Below are 16,200 nucleotides of genomic sequence, written 5' to 3'. Positions count from 1 at the left end.
CATGATACAATTTCTCCTACTGTCAGGGAAATTTGATCAAGTTCTATTAGTTACAGTCACCTACGTTGCCCAAAGTAACATTATAATCTGGACAAAGGAGAGGAAGGTGGGACTGAGTACTTAAAACTATTGCTATATAACTACTAATAATACTTTGTTGATAATGTTCTGTGAGACTTATAATGTTAGTGATGATTATATTTATTTTTTATTATGACTTAAAGTTGTTTCTGTAAGGCTTTTTTTTCTTATACGCTATTTTTATCGTTTTTTATTATTGTTTGTCATTATCATTATCGTTTATTTATTTTTTATTATCTTCTATTTTAGTTATTTATATTTTAAAATTTCTTCTTATTATTATTATTATTTTTGCTTCTTCTTTATCTTCTTCATCGCTTTCGTCATTTTCATTACCTTTTCTTCTTCTTCTTCTTCCTGACACCCTCAATGTTTCTCAACAAGTGTACGTCTAATACATGGTTGGTGGTGGTAGCTGTAGTAGGTGGTGGTAGTAACAGTAAGTTGTGGTGATGGTGGTGGCCCCAGCGGGTAGTGGTGGTGGTGATGGTGGTGGCCCCAGCGGGTAGTGGTGGTGGTGATGGTGGTGGCCCCAGCGGGTAGTGGTGGTGATGGTGGTGGCCCCAGCAGGTAGTGGTGGTGGTTAGTGGTGACAATATCAGTAGGTTATGGTGGTACCTATAAGTGTTAGTGGTAACTAGTAATGTAAACAACAGCAAGTAGTGGCAGATAATAATGGTAACTACAATTATTGATGGTAATAGCTAGTTACAGCAAATAGTGGTGAAAATTAGTACTGCCAAATTCAACAGGTGGTAATGATAGGTGATGGTGGTAATAAGAGAATGGTGATAGCTGTTGGGGTGGTAATTAGTGTTGTCAGCTCCAACAAGTGGTGATAGTGGTAGGTAGTGGTGGTAGATAGTGTTATCAGCTAAAAGTGATGGTAGTAGCTAGTGTTGTCAGCTCCAATAAGTAGTGATAGTGGTAGGTCATGGTGGTAGATAGTGTTACCAGCTACAAGTGGTGGTAGTAGCTAGTGGTGTCAGCTACAGCAAGTGGTGACAGCCAGTGGGACTCGGGCAGGTGTAAGGGTTACCCACCACCAATGTGTTGGTCACGTGGTCCACCAACTGACCCGACCTGATCACACCCATCATGTTGCTGATTGACGCCCTGTGGGAAAAGAATAATAAATGACGACATCACAATATTCTTGATGACGTCACAATATTCTTGATGACGTCACAATATTCTTGATGACGTCACAATACTTGATAACGTCTCAATATTTCACGACGGTACAATACTTGATGACGTCATAATATATGATAACGTTATAAAATTTAACACAATAATTTTGATGACGTATTGATTAAAGCTTAAAAGAGAGAGTAGATAAAGTGAAAAGAAAGCACTAAAGATAAATGTTAATTAGTAAAATAATACCTGATAACTATGCAGGAAAAGTTAATTATATGATAACTACATAGAATCTAAGGAAGTGACTTTGTAAAGACAAGTAAATCTATTAATTAAAATTAACTAGGTCAGTGTGACTACGGTAATGTAGTAGTAGTGGTTGTAGTAGTAGCAGTAGTAGTAGTAATTGTAGTAGTAATTGTTGTAGTAGTTAATTTTAAGGTAATAAAATGGCGGCGAAGGTGTGGCTATTGGGGAAGGCTGAAGGCCATTGTAGTAGTGGTAGTAGTAGTAGTAGTAGTAGTACTAGTAGTAGTAGTAGTATTAACTCAACACAGCCAGGGTACCTACTTATGTATTGGGATAGTTAATTTTAAGGTAATAAAATGGCGGCGAAGGTGTCGTTATTGGGGGAGGCTGGAGGCCTTTTGAAAAAAAAAAAAGAAAAAAAGTAGTATTAGTAGTAGCCGGGGGCTCAACTAACTCAACACAGATAGGGTAGCTACTTATGTATTAGGATATTTAATATTAAGGTAATAAAATGGAGGCGAAGGTGTGGCTATTGGGGGAGGCTGGAGGCCACGTTAAAAATAAAAGTAGTAGTAGTAGTAGTTGTAGTAGTAGTAGTAGTGGTATGAATCAGATATGCTATAAGCTTGTGTAATTTACTTATTTGTGCATTTATTCATTATTTACTTATCATGTACTGCGTGTAACTGTATACTTATTCATTTCGTTTTTTATTTACTACGTTATCTTTGTTAATTCATACATTCATGGTTATTCACCTAGATAATTTACAATTAACCAGTCACAGCCAAGTGACTGTGAAATCATGTGATACAGTTTAGTATCAGCAACACACAGAGTCATTACTCACATGAGCAGGGCCATACTGGAGTCCCTCCCAGTGAGTTGCTCGGCTGTGCTGTTGGCCACAACACCACACAGGTGAGAGTGTACACAGGCAGGTGAACTCGTTTCCTGGAACACCCTCCACAGGTGGTTCAGCTGGTCCGCGATGTCGTCTTCCTCAAGTTCGTCGGCCAGAAGATTGTCGCCGACCAGAGGATCAGAAGACCAGACGTCGCCCCGTAGTGAGTCTGGCAGGGAGAACTCCTCCTCCCCCGTCTTGTTGAAGTTGTGGGCGTCTCGCTTCATGCGCTCGACGCTGGTGCCCCAGGGTAAGACTTTGTCAGGCAAGTCAGAGAGCCAGAGTGACAGAGACCCGTCCCCGATGTCTCGCCTCCCGTTCCTCGTCCCGTTGATGAGTCGGAAAAGTAAGAAGCCCAGGAGGGTGCCTAGTGCCAGCGCTCCCAGCACTACATATGGGTCCAGTGTGCTCATGTAGCCTACACCATAGCTGCCGCCGCCGCTACCACCGCCACCGTAGCCTCCACCGCCGCCGTAGCCAGAGCTCTTGTAGGAGGCGACATCATAGCTGTTGTAATCCCCGTAGCCGTTGTAGCCTCCGTCTCGAGACAAAATTTGCTTGTCATCATCTAGGTCTTCCCTATCATTATACTCTTCAGAGTCTGCTGACTGGTGGTCATCGACATCTAAAGTTTTCGACTGGAACTCGTCAGGCTGTGGCTCGGGTTCCTCGAACATGAGGTCGCCAAATTTAAAGCTGCTGGCGATGTGCTCCAACACGTTCCTCTTGAAGCGCTGCGTACTGCCGGCCTCGTCCGTCGTGAAGTTTTGATTTTGGGTTTTCATGAAAGACTTGTAGAAATTATGAAGTTCTGTATTATTGAAAGAAATAAATTCAATGTACTGGTTTACGAGGTCACCGGAAATCTTATTCTCTAGGTAAGCTTGGACGAGACGTGATAATGTGTTCATCGTGAAGGTAAAGCTATCTGACCTAAAGTAGTCCAAGACGCCGTTGAGGCCGTAGTCTTTCGTGAAATTGTAGAAGCTATTATAATCTCTCAGAGGACCGAGGTACGGGTCGATCTCAGTCGCCAGAAACATGGCGAATTGTGGATCCAATTTCTTCGCTAAGAAGTTCATGAGGTTGACGTCATCGCCGAGACTCAGAATTCGGTCAGCGATCCTCACTGGTGTCAGCTGCATGAAGTACGTCAAGGAGTTCTCTTCTTCGACGTAAGCCAAAATCCGCTGCCACGTGGACTTGATCATCATCCACACGCTGGAGGAGGTAGCGTTGAAATCTGCCAATATACTATCTGGATTCTCCGTGTTCGAGGAAATGAGAAGGGAACCTAAGCTGCCAAATTCCTCTTCAAAGATATCTTTAGCCAGCTCCAGGAACTGTTCGTTTATAAGAGGTTGAGCAACTTTGATGTCATCCTCTGCCGGCTGAGGGTCTTCAATCGTGTTGTCAATTATGTTAACGGCATCGTTGGAAGTCTTAGAAATCTTACCATTAAAACTAGTTTTCTTAGAACTCGACGTCTGCCTAGCGCTTAGCTTATTCATCTCCTTGATGATCCTGACCAAAGGCTTCATGAAGTCTTCCTTCACTCCCAGACTGTCTGATATCGCAGTCGTCAACTTCTCGTCTATTAGCAGCTGTTGTAGAAGTGATGGTAAGAGGAGAGAGCCAACACCTCCCACACCGACTGCATCTGAACCCAACGTTTCAAAAAGACTTTTCAGAAGATTCATCGGTTGCCCGTTATCTGAATTATTCAAAAGACCTTTAATAAACTCCATATGATATTCATTTTCTGAGCTACCAAGAAATTTTGTAAGAAAACCAATTGCATGTTCACTTTCTGAGCCGCTCATAATATTCCTCAAGAGACCTGCCAGCTGCCCTTCCTGTTTAGGTTCAGGGGCCGAAAGTGACTGTGGGTCGCCGTCGATGGTCTTGGACGATGTGCTAGTCGTCAGCGTCAGGAGAACGATAACGAAGAGGAAGGTCTCCGTCAGGGTGTCCATGGTGGTGAGGGGGATCTGTAATGAAGGAATGAGGATAGGCTGACTACACTTGATAATTTGGCAAAGGCTGTGCTTAATGTCCGGTAAATGGACAACTAAGCTCTCTCTCTCTCTCAACTCTCTCTCTCTCTCTCTCTCTCTCTCTCTCTCTCTCTCTCTCTCTTTCTCTCTCTCTCTCTTTCTCTCTCTCTCTTACCCCACTGCCTCTCACATTCTCGCCGTGGACCTTATACCTAATCAACCAGTAAAATCACAACGAATCCGACACCTGAAGCTCATCTCATCTGTCGGGCTCGTGTATTACAGTACATCATCCACCCCGTCACGCTCGTCTAGGATTACTAAACGTTGACATTACTGGACATAAATTATCTCTCAATCAGTAAATTACAGTGCAGGTTCCGACGGGAGGATGTATCCGATTGCGTTACTTCACGTGTTTCTCGCCGCTGAACCGGAAACGTAAACTGTCTTTGTGTTTCCGGTTAGTCTCCCATGAAAGCTGTTAAATGTCCGTGTGTCCTGTTAAGTGTCCGTGTATCCTGTTAAGTGTCCGTGTGTCCTGTTAAGTGTCCGTGTGTCCTGTTAAGTGTTCGTGTGGCCTGTTAAGTGTCCGTGTGTCTTGTTAAGTGTTCGTGTGTCCTGTTAAGTGCCCGTGTGTCCTGTTAAGTGTTCGTGTGTCTTCTTAAGTGTCCGTGTGTCCTGTTAAGTGTTCGTGTGCCTTCTAAAGTGTTCGTGTGTCCTGTTAAGGGGTCGTGTGTCCTGTTAAGTGTTCGTGTGTCCTGTTAAGAGTCCGTGTGTCCTGTTAAGGGTTCTGTGTGTCCTGTTATGTCCGTGTGTCCTGTCAAGTGTCTGAGTGTCCTGTTAATGTCTTAAGTGTTCATTATTAATGTGTCCTGTCATGTCCGTGTGTCCTGTTATGTCTGAGTGTCCTGTTATGTGTGTGTGTCAAGTGTGTCCTGTTAAGTGTCCGTGTGTCCTGTTAAGTGTTCGAGTGTCTTCATAAGTGTTCGTGTGTGTCCTGTCAAGCGGCTCCGGTGTGTCTGTTATGTGTGTCCTGTTAAGTGTTAAGTGTCTTGTGTGTCCTGTTATGTCCGTGTGTCCGTGTGTCCTGTTAAGTGTTCTGGTCGTGTGTCCTGTTAAGTGTTAGTGTTCGTGTGTCCTGTTAAGTGTCGTGTGTCCTGTTAAGTGTCCTGTTAAGTGTCCGTGTGTCCTGTTAAGTGTCCGTGTGTCCTGTTAAGTGTCTTTTTGGTGTCCCGTGTGTCCTGTTATGTCCGTGTGTCCTCTTGTTCCGTGTGTCCTGTTAAGTGTCCGTGTGTCCTGTTAAGTGTCCTTATGTCCGTGTGTCCTGTTGTGTCCTGTTAAGTGTCCATTGTGTGTGTCCTGTTATGTCCGTGTCCTGTTGTCCGTGTGTCCTGTTAAGTGTTTGTCCGTGTGTCCTGTTAGTGTTTGGGTGTCCTGTTAAGTGTTTGGGTGTCCTGTTAAGTGTCTATGTCCCGTGTCCGTGTGTCCTGTGTGTCCTCTTAAGTGTCCGTGTGTCCTGTTAAGGTCCGTGTGTCCTTAAGTGTCGTGTGTCCTGTTATGTCCGTGTGTCCCGTTATGTCTTCGTAGTGTCCTGTTAAGTGTCCGTGTGTCCTGTTAAGTGTCCGTGTGTGTGTCCTCTTTATGTCCGTGTGTCCTCTTAAGTGTTCGTGTGTCCGTCCGTGTGTCCTGTTAAGTGTCCGTCCTGTTAAGTGTTATGTTGTGTGTCCTGTTAAATGTCCGTGCCCCTGGGCGTCCTGTTTTAAGGTCCGTGTCCTGTTATGTCCGTGTGTCCTGTTAAATTGGGTGTCCTGTTAAGTGTTCTTTTGTCCTTAAGTGTGTGTGTCCTGTTAAGTGTCCTTTGGGTCTATGTCCTGTTAATGGTCTGTGTGTCCTGTTAAGGGTCTGTGTGTCCTGTTAAGTGTCTGTGTGTCAGTTATGGTCTATGTGTCCTGTTATAAGGGTCTGTGTGTCCTGTTAAGGGTCTGTGTGTCCTGTAAAGTGTTATGTCCTGTTATGTTCGTGTCCTGTTAAGTGGTCTGCTGTGTAACCTAAAGTGTCTGTGTGTCCTGTTAAGTGTTCGTGTGTCCTGTTGTCTGCGTGTCCCGGTTAAGTGTTCGTGTGTCCTTGTTAAGTGTTCGTGTGTCCTGTGTCCGTGTGTGTTAAGTGTTAAGTGTTCGTGTGTCCGTGTGTCCTGTTAAGTGTCTGTTATGTCCGTGTGTCCTGTTAAGTGTTCGTGTGTCCTGTTATGTTCGTGTGTCCTGGTAAAGTGTTATGTTTGTGTCCTGTTGTCCGTGTGTCCTGTTAAGTGTTCGTGTTTCTTGTTGTGTCCCTCTTAAGTGTGTCCTGCCGTGTGTCCTGTTAAGGTTTCTGTGTCTGTAAGTGTTCAGTGTTATTGTCCTCTTAAGTGTCAAGTGTCTTGTTAAGTGTCCGTGTGTCCTATTTAAGTGTCCGTGTGTCCTGTTAAATGTCCGTGTTCCTGTTAAGTGTCGTGTGTCCGTGTGTCCTGTTAAGTTCGTGTGTCTTCTTAGTGCTCTGGTGTGTCCTGTGTCCGTGTGTCCTGTTAGTGTTCGTGTGTCCTGTTCGTGTCCTGTTCGTGTGTCCTGTTAAGTGTGTCCTGTTAAGGGGTTCATGTGTCTGTTAAGTGTGTCTGTTGGGGTTAAGTGTGTCCGTGTGTCCTGTTGTTATTGTTCGTGTGTCCTGTTAAGTGTTCGTGTGTCCTGTTGTTCAAGGGTCCGTGTGTCCTGTTAAGTGTCGTGTGTCCTGTTAAGTGTCCGTGTTAATCCTGTAAAGTGTGTGTGTTCGTGTGTCCTGTTAAGTGTTCGTGTGTCCTGTTAAGTGGAGTGTGTCCTGTGTCCGTGTGTCCTGTTAAGTGTTCGTGTGTCCTGTTAAGTGTGTGTGTCCTGTTAAAGGTTGTGTCATAGTCCAAAGTGTTAAGTGTCCTGTTGAAGTGTCCATGTGACCTGTTAAGTGTCCCTGGTTCCTGTTAAGTGTTCGTGTGTCCTGTTAAGGTTTCGTGTCTCCTGTAAAGGTGTTAAAGTGTTCATTATTGTCCTCTCAAGTGTCCGTGTGTCCTGTTAAGTGTTCTGTGTGTGTGTGTTCTTAAGTGTTCCCTGTTAAGATGTCCGTGTGTGTCCTGTTAAGTGTCCGTGTGTCATATTGTTCGAGTGTCCTGTTAAATTAGTGTCCGTGTGTCTATTAAGTGTTCAGAGTGTTAAGTGTTCGTGTGTCCTGTTGTTGTCCGTGTGTCCTGTTAAGTGTCTTCTTAAGTGTGTCCGTCAAGGGTTGTGTGTCCTGTTAAGTGTTCGTGTGTCCTGTAATTGTCCGTGTGTCCTGTTAAGTGTTCGAGTGTTCTATGTTCGTGTGTTCTGTAAGTGTCCGTGTGTCCTGTTAATGTTCTTATGTCTTCTTAAGTGTCCGTGTGTCCTGTTAGTGTTCGTGTAATGTTCTTCATGTGTCCTGTTATGTTCTGTGTCCTGTTAAGTGTCTGTGTGTCCTGTTAGGGTGTGTGTCCTGTTAAGGGTTCGTGTGTGTCTGTTCGTGTGTCCTGTTAAGGGTTCATGTGTCCTGTTAAGTGTTCGTGTGTCCTGTTAAGGGTCTGTGTGTCCTGTTAAGGGTCTGTGTGTCCTGTAAAGTGTTAAGTGTTCGTGTGTCCTGTTAAGTGTTCCGTGTGTCCTGTTAAGGGTTCGTGTGTCCTGTAAAGTGTTAATGTTCGTGTGTCCTGTTATGTCTGTGTGTCCTGTTAAGTGTTATGTGTCCTGTTAAGTGTTCGTGTGTCCTGTTGTCTGTGTGTCCTGTTAAGTGTCTGTGTGTCCTGTAAAGTGTTCGTGTGTCCAAAGTGTAAGTGTCTGTGTGTCCTGTTCGTGTGTCCTGTTAAGTGTCCGTGTGTCCTGTTAAGTGTCCGTGTGTCCTGTTAAGTGTTCGTGTGTCCTGTTAAGTGTCTGGAGTGTCCTGTTAAGTGTTCGTGTGTCCTGTAAAGTGTTAAGTGTTCGTGTGTCCTGTTAAGTGTCCGTGTGTCCTGTTAAGTGTTCGTGTGTCCACAAGGTCCAGTGACCTGTTAAAGTGTCCCTGGTTCCTGTTATGTCTGTGTGTCCTGTTAAGGTTTCTGTGTGTCCTGTAAAGTGTTATGCTCGTGTGTCCTCTTAAGTGTTCGTGTGTCCTCTTGTGTGTGTGTCCTGTTAAGTGTCTGTGTGTCCTGTTAAGTGTCTGAGTGTGTTCGTGTGTGTCCTTAAGTGTCCTGTTAAGTGTGTTTAAGTGTTCGTGTGTCCTGTAAGGGTTCGTGTGTCCCGTGTGTCCTGTTAGGTGTCCATTATTGTCCTGTGTTCGTGTGTCCTGTTAAGTGTCCGTGTGTCCTGTTAAGTGTTCGTGTGTCCTTAAGTGTTCAAGTGTCCGTCCGTGTGTCCTGTTCAGGTGTCCTGTTAAGTGTCCGTGTGTCCTGTGTGTCCTCCTGTTAAGTGTCCTGTTAAGTGTTCGTGTGTCGTGTTATGTTCGTGTGTCCTCATAAGTGTGTGTCCTGTTAAGGGTCCGTGGTCCTGTTATGTTTAGGTGTCCTATGTCCTGTTTAGGGTCTGTGTGTCCTCTGTGTGTCCTGTTAAGTTCGTGTGTCCTGTTAAGTTATGTCCGTTTGTCCTGTTAAGTGTTCGAGGAGTGTCTCTTAAGTGTTCGTGTGTGTCCTGTTAAGTGTCCGTGAGTCCTGTTAAGTGTCTGATGTTCTTAAGTGTTCGTGTGTGTCCTGTCAAGGGTCTGTGTGTCCTGTTAAGTGTTCTGTGTGTCCTGTTATGTTAAGTGTTCGTTCCTGTTAAGTGTTCGTGTGTGTTCGTGTGTCCTGTTAAGTGTTCGAGTGTCCTGTTAAGTGTCGAAATAATCATATTCAAAGTGTCCGTGTGTCCTGTTAAGTGTCCCTGTGTCCTGTTAAGTGTCAGTTATGTTGTGTGTCGTGTTAAGTGTTAAGTGTGTGTCCTGTTAAGTGTCCGTGTGTCCTGTTTAGGGTCTGTGTGTCCTCTTAAGTGTTCGTGTGTCCTGTTATGTCCGTTTATCTTGTTAAGTGTTGAGTGTCTTCTAAGTGTCTGTGTGTGTCCTGTTGGGCGTCCGTGAGTCCTATTATGTCTGAGCAGTCTTCTTAAGTGTCGTGTGTGTCCTGTCATGTCTGTGTGTCCTGTTATGTCTGTGTGTCCTGTTAAGTGTTAAGTGTCTGTGTGTCCTGTTAAGTGTCCGTGTGTCCTGTTATTGGGAGTGTTCGTGTGTCCCTGTTATGTCTGAGTGTCCTGTTAAGTGTTCGAGTGTCCAGAAATATGTCTTGTGTCCTGTTATGTTCCTGAGTGTTCGTGTTTCTGTGTCCTGTTAAGTGTCCGTGTGTCCTGTTAAGTGTTCTGTGTGTCTTCTTAAGTGTTTCTGTGTTTCCTGTTAAGTGTCCGCCAGTGTCCTGTTAAGGTCCGTGTGTCCTGTTAAGTGTTCGTGTGTCTTCTTAAGTGTTCGTGTTCTGGTTAAGTGTCCGTGTCCTGTTATGTCCGTGTGTCCTGTTAAGTGTCTGGCGTCTTCCTTAAGTGTTCGTGTGTAGTCCTGTCAAGGGTCTGTGTGTCCTGGTGTAAGTGTTCGTGTGTCATGTTAAGTTTGGCTGTGTGTCCTGGTTATGTTAAGTGTCGTGTGTCCTGTTAAGTGTCTTGTTTGTCCTGTTAAGTGTTCGTGGGTCCTGTTAAGTGTCCGTGTGTCCTGGTAAGTGTTCGTGTGTCTTTCTAAGTGTTCGTGTGTGTCCTGTTAAGTGTTCGTGTGTCCTGTTAAGTGTCCGTGCCCTGTTAAGTGTTCAGTGTCCTGTTATGTCCGTGTGTCCTGTTAAGTGTCCGTGTGTCCTGTTATGTCGTGTGTGTCCTGTTAAATGTCTTGTGTGAATGTGTCCTGTTAAGTTTGCGTGTGCCCTGTTATGTTGTGTGTCCTGTTATGTCCGTGTGTCCTGTTTAGTGTCCGTGTGTCCTGTTAAGTGTTTGTGTGTCCTGTTAATGTCCGTGTGTCCTGTTAAGTGTCGTGTGTCCTGTTAAGTGTTCTGTGTGTCCTGGTAAGTGTTCGTGTGTCTTCTTAGTGTTCGTGTGTGTCCTGTTAAGTGTGTCCTGTTAGTGTCCTGTTAGTGTTCCTGTCCTGTTCGTGTGTCCTCCTGTTACTGTCCGTGTGTCCTGTTAAGTGTGTGTCTGTTAAGTGTTGTTGTGTCCTGTTAAGGTTTGTGTGTGTTCCGTGTGTCCTGTTAACTGTCGTGTGTCCTGTTAAGTGTCTGAGTGTCTTGTTAAAGTGTGTGTGTCCGTCCGTGTGTCCTGTTAAGTGTCTGTGTTTCTTATGTTCGGATAGTGTTCTTGTTTATTGTTTAATGTTCCAATGTTCGGTTAATGTGCTTGTTTCCTGTTTTGTGTTCCTGTGTTCGGTTATTTCCTGGTTGTATTTCGGTTATTTCCTCCTCCTCCTCCTCCTCCTCCTCCTCCTCCTTCTGCTTCTCATTTTATTCATCTTCCTCCTCTTCTATTCTTCCTACTATTTCCAATCATTTTCTTTCTCTCAACAACCTTTCCCTTTACTATTTTTTTTTCCTCTCTCTCTCTCTCTCTCTCTCTCTCTCTCTCTCTCTCTCTCTCTCTCTCTCTCTCTCTTTCTCTCTCTGCTCAATGATGTTAAGAGAGACAGGTGAGAGATACACTGAGAAAGAGAGATAACAGACACTGAGTGAAGGAGAAAGACGAGATACACTGAGGGAGAAAGGAGAAATAAGCTGAGACAGAGAGAGAGAGAAATGAGATACACTGAGAGAGACTGAGATAAACCGACAAAAAGACCAGACACTGAGACACAGGTGAGAGATAAACCTCCATCAAAGTAATTTATGATCTCACTAACTGACTATCTCTCCTTTAACACATTAAGAGGTTTTTCCTTTAATTCAGTAATGATAATAATTGTTTGTCACGCATGAAAGTCAGGTAATGTCGGGGGGGGAGGCGTCTTAATGTTGGGTGGGTGGCGTTAACTATGTGACGTCAAATACAAAGGTGGACCAAACTGTGTGACGTCAGACTTGCAGGGGGGTGGAGTCAAACGTGTGACGTAAAATGCGAGGGGTGGAGCTAAATATCTGGCGTCATATAACTGGTGGAACTAAGTGTATGTGACGTCATTCGTGTAAGGTAGAGCCACTTGTGTGATGTTAAATACGGAGATAGTCTAATGAATGACGTTATTAACCTAAGATGGAGCTTACTGTGTGACATCATAATTAGGGATAGAGTTGATGTATGTCGTCAGTGTTGAGGTAACGTGACTACTATCACTACTGCGTATCACTTTGTTTCATCACTGAAGTCTATATTTTGTACCAAAGGCAGTAAGTAGTTCAGGAAAACATAAAGAATAACTCTCTCTCTCTCTCTCTCTCTCTCTCTCTCTCTCTCTCTCTCTCTCTCTCTCTCTCGCTCTCTCTCTCTGTTTACACTACAGTAATATGTACTCTATAAACGTGCATATGAAATGTGGATGTGTGTTTGTGTCGGTTATTTGACAAAGTGACAGGTTTATCTCTGCCTACGTAGGTATCTACAAGCTTGTCTGTGTCGGTAAGAAAAGAAAAATGGGAAATTAAATAAATGAAAAATAAGATCAATGACATTTGTTGATTATTTTGCTTAATAATAATAATAATAATAATAATAATAATAATAATAATAATAATAATAATAATAATAATAATAATAATAATAATAATAATAATAATAATAATAATAATAATAATATTAATAATAATAATAATAATAATAATAATAATAAAGCTACCATCTGAAAATCTCACCCCTGAACTGAAACTCGCAAACTGAACACTCCAAATTATCACATTCAGAACAGAACACCTTCCCACGCACCTGAAAGTTGGTGAATGTCTTGAGAGAACTGTAATCAGGTGAGAGGACTACACTAACCCGATGAGCTTCTAACTAGACAGAAAGTCAATAACTTCAAAAATATTATATAATTTTGACTTTGAATGATTTCTTGAAGATCATCAATTAACTTGATGGGCCTAAAGTCTTGAAAAAACACGAAGTAGTTTAGGTATTGTCTCAGGTGAAGGTGAAATTGGGTCTTTGGTGTCTTTTTTCATTTAATGATTTACCTGCGCGTTGACTCTTAAGTACTGAGTCTATCTACTGGGTGTACGGTATATATTCTGTAATGTTTTCTAAGTCCATAATCTACCCGTAGAGTGTAATATATCTACTCTTGATATGTTTTCTAAATTTCATAAACTTCTATATCTAAAATTCATCCCGGTTTAAGTTAGACATTAAAAAGAATATGTTGCAAGATGCCTGAGGTCAACATATCCGGCAAGGTTACGTCTTCTTACCATGTTTTCTAATTCATTCACCTGTTACATACCTCTGTTCACCTGTCACAAACCTCCTGTTCACCTGTCACAAACCTCCTGTTCACCTGTCACAAACCTCCTGTTCACCTGTCACACACCTCCTGTTCACCTGTCACACATCTCATGTTCACCTGTCACATACCTCGTGTTCACCTGTCACACATCTCATGTTCACCTGTCACACACCTCCTGTTCACCTGTCACATCTCATGTTCACCTGTCACACACCTCCTGTTCACCTGTCACATCTCATGCTCACCTGTCACACACCTCGAGTTCACCGTCATTGTTAGGTCTTCTGTCAGCAGGCTGCTGCGATTTTAAGACCTGGTAATAAGTTATTTTTTCTAAGATAATAATAAACTTCGGCAGGTGAAATAATAATTATTAAAGTTCCCGGAGAGGTGAGTGAGAGATTCATTATGAGGTATTTTTCAAGTCCAAACTGTTAACATGTGGGAAAGACAATGCTAATTATTGCTAGGTAAACAATCTATGTTATACTGGCAAAGTCTCAGCACATACCTGAAGGTGTAAAGACTGGACCACCGACAGTCGAGACCTCCACAGTCAGCTAGCGACAGGAGACTGAGTAAACGCGCAGGCGGCTATACTAAGAAAAAGATGGAAAAAACAACTTCGTTCCTTCCCACGGCCTCACAGATGAGAACTCTACAGTATCGTCACTGTGAGTTCTCACCAGAGGACTTCGCCAATCGTTTTGCAACGATCAAACGTAATGACGCAAGCTAGAGTCAGTCCGATATCAGTATTAATCTAAAGAACATCAGTTTCCTACAGACGCACCTCTTGGCTAGTCTCACGGGGACTAACTACACTCGCCAGATGTTTGTACTCACCTGAAGGAACCGTACACAGAAGCTCCGTTAGCGTTCTCGTGTTCACGTGAACTGAATTCTCTTTTAGATGGGTCTCGCCTACAGAGAGAGGGAACACCCGCGCTTGACAACTTCGCCAGCCAGGTCTCTGCAACACACTGACCCAACCTTTGCGAACGGCAGACCCACTTCGACGCCCCGCCTTGTAGCATTCTGGATGAAGCGGCGACATGGGGGGGAGGGGGGGCTCCCTTGCTTCCCTCCTATCTCTCATCCGTAACTCCTCCTCCTCCTCCTCCTCCTGAGTGTGAGAGAGTCGTCATCATCGGGTAATGACCTCAACACTCTACCTCAACGCTTGCTGACGATGTCGAATCATTTTATCAAGACAACATGACTCTTACGTGACGTCACAGCCAACGACCAGCAATGCTGTTAAAAATCGAATGACAAACTACATACTACTGCAGCACCCACAGCCATCTTCCTCCTTTTCACAACCCTTCCCTTCAAGTTCCCTCCTCCTCCTCCTCCTCCTCCCCTTCCCAACTCCCTTGCGTCCCTTACCTAACTCCCACCTCTCCCAACTTCCTTTAAGTCCTTTTACTTACCCCCACTTGCAAATGCTTTAAGAAAAACAAAATATCTATCCCTATCATGCCAGTGCCCTTGTCTGGAGTGTGTTGGTTGATATGAAAAACCACGCACTTTTGAATCGCGCTGAAACACCATTCACGTTTGAGTTACGCTGAAACACCACGCATGTTTGAGTCACGCTGTACCACTAGAATCAAGTGTGACATGTTTTTTTTCTTCTATGCTCCCAGAACAATTAGCTCGCTGTGTTGGACCTATTCCTATAAACAATCTGGTAAAATGAACTTTGTCACGTGAACCAGGTCGAAAATTTTTTCACTGAAAGTTAGGTCGTTAGGATAGCGTCTCTCTCTCTTTCTCTCTCTCTCTCTCTTTTGTCAATCATTTGCGTTAGGTTAGGTTAGGTTAGATTAGGTTACGTTACGGTAGGTTAGGTTACGTTACGTTACGTTACGCACGTCACACTAGCGTTACGTTGAATTAAGTTAGGTTAGGTGTCACTTTAGATTGGTTACTCTTTAGATGAAAAACCTGAGGTGGGTAAATTTTTTGGTGATCCGTCTTGATTAAGCTAACCAAATTTTGAGTCCTGGAAACAAAATCATGGGCACATCATCATAAGAACAGGTGGAGGTGTAGTGAAGGTGTGTCAGTGAGTACCAGGTCATGTGAGAGTATCAGGTCATGTGAGATTACCAAGTCATGTCATATCAGAGTACCAAATCATGAGAGAGTACCAAGTCATGTGAGAGTACCAAGTCATGTGAGAGTACCAGGTTATGTGAGAGTTCCAGGTCATGTCATATCAGAGTACCATGTCCTGTGAGAGTACCAGGTCAAGTGACAGTACCAAGTCATGTGAGAGTACCAAGTCATGTCATATCAGAGTACCAGGTCATGTGAGAATATCAGGTCATGTGAGAGTACCAGGTCATGTGAGAGTACCAAGTCGTGTGAGAGTACCAAGTCATGTCATATCAGAGTACCAGGTCGTGTGAGAGTACCAAGTCGTGTGAGAGTACCAGGTGATGTGAGAGTACCAAATCATGTCATATCAGAGTACCAAGTCATGTGAGAGTACCAAGTTATGTAAGAGTACCAAGTCATGTGCGAGTACCAGGTCATGTGAGAGTACCAAGTCATGTCATATCAGAGTACGCAGTCATGTGAAAGCACCAAGTCACGTGAGAGTACCAAGTCATTTGAAAGTACCAAGTCATGTCATATCAGAGTACCCGGTCATGTGAAAGTACCAAGTAATGTGCGAGTACCAAGTCATGTGAGAGTACCAGGTCATGTGAGAGTACCAAATCATGTCATGTAAGAGTATCAAGCCATGTGAGAGTACCAAGTCATGTGAGAGTTCCAAGTCATGTCATGTCAGAGTACCAGGTAATGTGAGAGTACCAACTCATGTCATATCAGAGTACCAGGTCATATGAGAGTATCAAGTCATGTGAGAGCACCAAGTCATGTGAGAGTACCAAGTCATGTCATATCAAAGTACCAGGTCATGTGAGAGTACCAAGTCATGTGAGAGTACCAGGTCATGTCATATCAAAGTACCAGGTCATGTTTTCTTAGAGTACCAGCTTATGTCAGAGTTCAGGTCATGTTATATCACAGTATAAGATCATATTATCTTAGAGTACCAGGTCATATTATCTTAGAGTACCAGCTTATGTCTGAGTACCAGGTCATGTTATGTCAGAGTAACAGGTCATATTATCTTAGAGTACCAGGTCGTGTTATCATAGAGTACCATCTTATTTCAGAGTACCGGGTCACGTTATCTTAGAATACCAACTTATGTCAGAGTAACAGCTCATGTTGTCCCCACCGGTGATAACATACTCTTAGGGAGGAACCGTCTGAGGAAGGCGCTGAAGGGTGAACTTGTTACGGTAGAGTGAGGGCCATGTGATCCACTTGATGTGCTGCTGGGAGGGAGGAGCTGACACTAGGGCGGCGACCCTGAAGACCTGGCGAGACCAT

The 16,200-nt window shown here is 43.7% G+C and overlaps 1 protein-coding gene across 2 annotated transcripts; it reads right to left on the bottom strand.

Annotated features, from left to right (window-relative positions):
* Positions 1-598: 598 nt before the first annotated feature.
* Positions 599-13,782, bottom strand: LOC121873094. Of its 2 annotated transcripts, none has more exons than XM_042376404.1 (3): positions 13,630-13,782; positions 2,324-4,368; positions 599-1,197 (listed from the first exon to the last, which is right to left on the bottom strand). In XM_042376404.1, exons 2-3 carry the CDS (start codon positions 4,351-4,353, stop codon positions 1,071-1,073), a joined length of 2,157 nt encoding a protein of 718 aa, XP_042232338.1. In that variant the 5' UTR covers positions 4,354-4,368; positions 13,630-13,782; the 3' UTR covers positions 599-1,070. The 2 variants fall into 2 exon arrangements, with proteins under 2 accessions (XP_042232338.1, XP_042232339.1); XM_042376405.1 differs by lacking the exon at positions 13,630-13,782 and adding an exon at positions 13,295-13,467.
* Positions 13,783-16,200: the final 2,418 nt, after the last annotated feature.

The sequence above is a fragment of the Homarus americanus genome, unplaced genomic scaffold (assembly GCF_018991925.1).
Source record: "Homarus americanus isolate GMGI-L3 unplaced genomic scaffold, GMGI_Hamer_2.0 scaffold32929, whole genome shotgun sequence".
Classification (NCBI taxonomy): domain Eukaryota; kingdom Metazoa; phylum Arthropoda; class Malacostraca; order Decapoda; family Nephropidae; genus Homarus; species Homarus americanus.
This window is presented reverse-complemented; position numbering and strand designations above follow the sequence as displayed.